We start from the raw sequence: 4082 nt of genomic DNA, 5'->3' as shown, positions 1-4082 counted from the left end.
TTGAGTCTAACCTCAAACTCCTCCGATTGAAGAGATCTTTATGTGAGAAACTTCTGGAGCTTCTTAAAGCCAAGTACCTTCAGATCAAGGCCAACCTTCCTTTCTAGTTTTTTCTCCTTTCCATTTTGTCTATGTTTAACGTAATGAGAAATTTCAATTGTAATGAATATTGTCCCTTTGGGCCTTTGAATCTAATGTAACCATTTTGGCATTTTTACCATATTGGCTTTGACCCATTTATATGTAACTATTCGTCTCTTATTTTTATCTCTTGGAGTACTAGTTTATATTTTTTCAAATATTTCCCATTCACTCTTAGAATCCTCCTATCTTCATTAAGCTCTTTGATTTCATAGGAACCATTAAAAAATACCTCTAAAATATGAAAAGGGCCTTCCCACTTTGGGGACCACTTTCCTAAGGCTATATCCTTTTGATCCATTGGAAGGATCACTTTCCAGACCAAGTCTTCAGGGGAAAAACTTTTGACTTTCACCCTCTTGTTATAAGAGATTTCTATTCTCTTCTTCTGCCGTTTTAATAACTCCAAGGCATTTAACCTTTCTTCATCTAAGTCAACCAATTCATCCAACATCATGCTCCAATATGACTGTATTGGAAGTTCATGGTGACTTTGAATCCTTATCAATTGTAAGTGAATCTCTACTGGTAGAACAACATCATGGCCAAAAGTTAGCCGAAAAGGGGTCGACTTGGTGGCTTCTATGGGAGAGGTACGACATGCCCACAAAATATGATCTAGAGTTTTGTGCCAATTTCTAGGCTTCTTTCCCACATGCTTTTTAATCAAACCAGTGATCACTTTATTGGCAGCTTCAACTTGCCCATTAGCCTGAGCATAATAAGGCGTCGAAGTTAATAGTTTGAAACCCATTTATTTAGAAAATTCTTGCATTTTTCGACCAATGAATACTGACCCTTGATCTGTTGTGACAGTCTCTAGGATTCCAAATCTATAAATAAAATGCTTTTGGATAAACTCGATCACATCCTCCTGATTCAGGTTTGGTAAGGGTATAGCTTCGATCCATTTCTTAAAATAATCAATGCCCACCAGTATATATCTTTGACTTTTAGATGATGGTGGTCGAAATTCCCCAATTAAATCTAAAGCCCAACCTATGAATGGCCAAGGCTTGATGATAAAGTGTAATTCTCTTACAGGAACATGTTGTATGCCCGCATGTATCTGACATTCTTGGCACCCCTTTGCAAATTCAATGCAATCTTTCAACATAGTAGGCCAATACATTCCTTGGCGAATTAAAAGCCATTTCATCTTATGACCAACTTGGTGTGCCTCACACGCCCCACTGTGGACAGTCGAAATGGCTAAATAAGCCTCTAACTCACTGAGGCACTTGAGCAAAACTCCCTAAGGAGACTTTTTAAACAACTCTATACCCAAAATAACATAACTTAATGCTCGATACCTGGTTTTACGATCAGCAGACGCCGTTGGATTCTGTAGATATACCACTATTGGTTTTCTCCAATCTTCATCTGTCAAATTGTCTATTGCCAATATTTCGAAGTTCCCCTCATCAGCTTATCCCAACTTCGTCCTTTCTAAGTCTGAAGGGGTTAATCTAGTTTCCACAACCTTTCCTCTGACTTCGATGACTTGTTGCATTTTTCCTTTTGAAATTTTATATCCAAATGCGATATGAGCCAAATCATTAGCCACTTGATTTTCTAGTCGAGGCATGTGTCGAATATTAGCCACTTCAAATATTTTTAGCAATCGATTGGCTATTATGAAGTACATAATTAAATTCTCCTTAATACATATGTATTCCTTTGTGATCTGTTTTATGACTAACTCTGAGTCGCCCATTATTTTGACTCGAGTTGCCCCCAATTCCAACAATATTTCAAGTTCGACTATGAGGGCTTCATATTCAGCCTCATTGTTTAAGCAGATACCCTCCACTCTCTACTTGAATCTTGTCGAAATTTTATTAGGAGAAATAATTAGAACTCCTCTGCCTGTTGTCATACCTAATTTTTTTTCTTTCTTACATTTCTTTCTGATATCATAAAGTTTTCATTAGTGGTCCCATGACCATTTCATTTGGTCATTCTACATCACTAATCAAAATCTCATTTGTGTAAATCAAGTGAAGGCCAATCTTGAATAAATGACCACATTCTTTCCTTTTCTTCAAAATAAAAAGGAAGAAGAGTACTTGTTAATATTGTCGGTTTGGCACTTATGTTCACATTATCGCTTTTTGTCATTCATAGGAATAAGCAAGAAAATAAAGAAGTCAAGAGGATCTACTTTTAAAAAGGGTTAACATTTTTTTAAGTATATTTTATTTTCTTTTCCCTCTTAGTCTTCATTCTGTTTTTATTAGGATTTGGTTAAGGTCTTACTATGAGTCAAACCTTATAGTTCTATTTTATATTGAGGTGGAGTGATTAATTCACGTTTGAAATAGGTTATTCTATTGGATAGAAGTTTCACCATTACATTGTTCAAATATTTCTATTCGTACAGAATACCATTCTATAATGATTAATACAAGGAGATAAAAAGAGGGAGGATCCAATGTCTTGAAACGGTCCCCACGCGCCTATTTGACTTCCACGTTCTTCCCGTGACCATCATTTGCCATGACCTTTGTTCTCCCTCAGCAAAACCTGCGTAAAAATTAAAATCTCACCAATTATTACATAAGGAAGCAACATGCCAAATAAACCCAAAACGGGACCCTCAAAGCAAAGATACGACATGTATTATACCGGCCATTACATAATCATGAGGCAATCGGAAACAACGTATACGTGGTACACCTTATCGTTCGAGAATGTAAGAAAAATAGCGTAAAAGGACTCATTCGATACCACTCACAAAAGGAATCCCACAATGTTAGGGAATTGTACAATATGTACTAACAAAATAACCTACAACAATGGACAACTCACCTCATTCCCAATGAATTTGAGGAGTGAATCAATAGAGTTAAAAAGAAAACCTATTCAGAGGGTACACGGTGGTTTTTCAATAAAGAACCTAATTTCTTCCCATATATAAACAACATCACCAATAAGAAGGAGAGGATGGATTGTTGCAAAAAAAAAAGTTCTTGAACCTCAAGAAGAAGCTGACCTAAGCCCAGACTAGACCCTCCTGCCTCTCCAATAGCACAACAGTAATAAAGAAGAAAAGAGAAGTTTGGTCTCACCTGGAAAAGCCTACTGGATGGTAGAATCCCTTGGCTCTCTTTTTAAAAGGAAACTTGCATAAACTTCATATACATCTAATTTCGCACCATGTATTTTGACTGTTTGCTTCCTGGGGCTTTGTTGCTTAAGCTCCATTATTGAGCGAACTCCTTAGAGTTACGCCTCTGTTGAAATCTTAGATTCATACTTCGTTTTGTCCTTTTGTTTCTTTGTTTGACCCTTTCCTGGTTGTTTACGAGCTCCTTGGTTCGGGGCGAGTTAAGCGTTGTGTTAAGGGTTTAGGGATCAAAGAGGTTTTTAGATCAGTCGGATCTTGCTTTAATCTAGGAGGTTTAAATGTTGATTTAGGAATTTTTAAGTTTGGATTCAAACTCAGAGGGTCTTGTTTAGTACCCCATTTGTTTTGGTTAAAGTGACCAGAGAAGAAGGGAGGCGCCGTCGTGGGCCGCCGTATGCCACCATCTTCTCTGAGAGAGTAGAAGTTGTTTTCTCTTTTGGTACCAGAGCGATAGTGTTTAGGTCTTGGGGGAGGTTGAGTTTTGGTTCGCCGGAGAAGAAGGTGGCGCCGCCGTCGTTGGTCGGCAACCACCGTCTTCTCTGGTAGGTTGTGGCTACGCATGAATGTTTGGAATTTGTAGAGCGTTTTGGTTGTTGGGTTTGAAGAGAGAGAAGGATTTTGTTAAAATGAAGGTTTTGGATTTGGTCCGTCCTTTTAAGCATCAAGGATTGGACTTGTGAGCAGCGGTGACAAGTGTCACCAACTTTGGACACTTGTCATTGGTAAGAGAGGGCGCCTTTTTCTCCCACGCACGGAGATGCATCGCATTAATGTGCGACCCTCCATGATTTTCATTCGATCCAAGGACCAA

At 38.2% G+C, this 4082-nt stretch overlaps 1 protein-coding gene across 1 annotated transcript; it reads right to left on the bottom strand.

Moving 5' to 3' along the window:
- Positions 1 to 247: 247 nt before the first annotated feature.
- Positions 248 to 895, bottom strand: LOC127121957 (uncharacterized). The gene has a single exon (XM_051052378.1). It carries the CDS (start codon positions 893 to 895, stop codon positions 248 to 250), a length of 648 nt encoding a protein of 215 aa, XP_050908335.1.
- Positions 896 to 4082: the final 3187 nt, after the last annotated feature.

Source organism: Lathyrus oleraceus, chromosome 2 (assembly GCF_024323335.1).
Source record: "Lathyrus oleraceus cultivar Zhongwan6 chromosome 2, CAAS_Psat_ZW6_1.0, whole genome shotgun sequence".
NCBI classification, from domain to species: Eukaryota; Viridiplantae; Streptophyta; class Magnoliopsida; order Fabales; family Fabaceae; genus Lathyrus; species Lathyrus oleraceus.
Note: the sequence above shows the minus strand (reverse complement) of the source record. Positions and strands in the feature narration are given on the sequence as shown.

Coding starts and splice junctions, on each gene's coding strand:
- LOC127121957 (XM_051052378.1), bottom strand. CDS start 895: ATGGGTTTCAAACTATTAACTTCGACGCCTTATTATGCTCAGGCTAAT.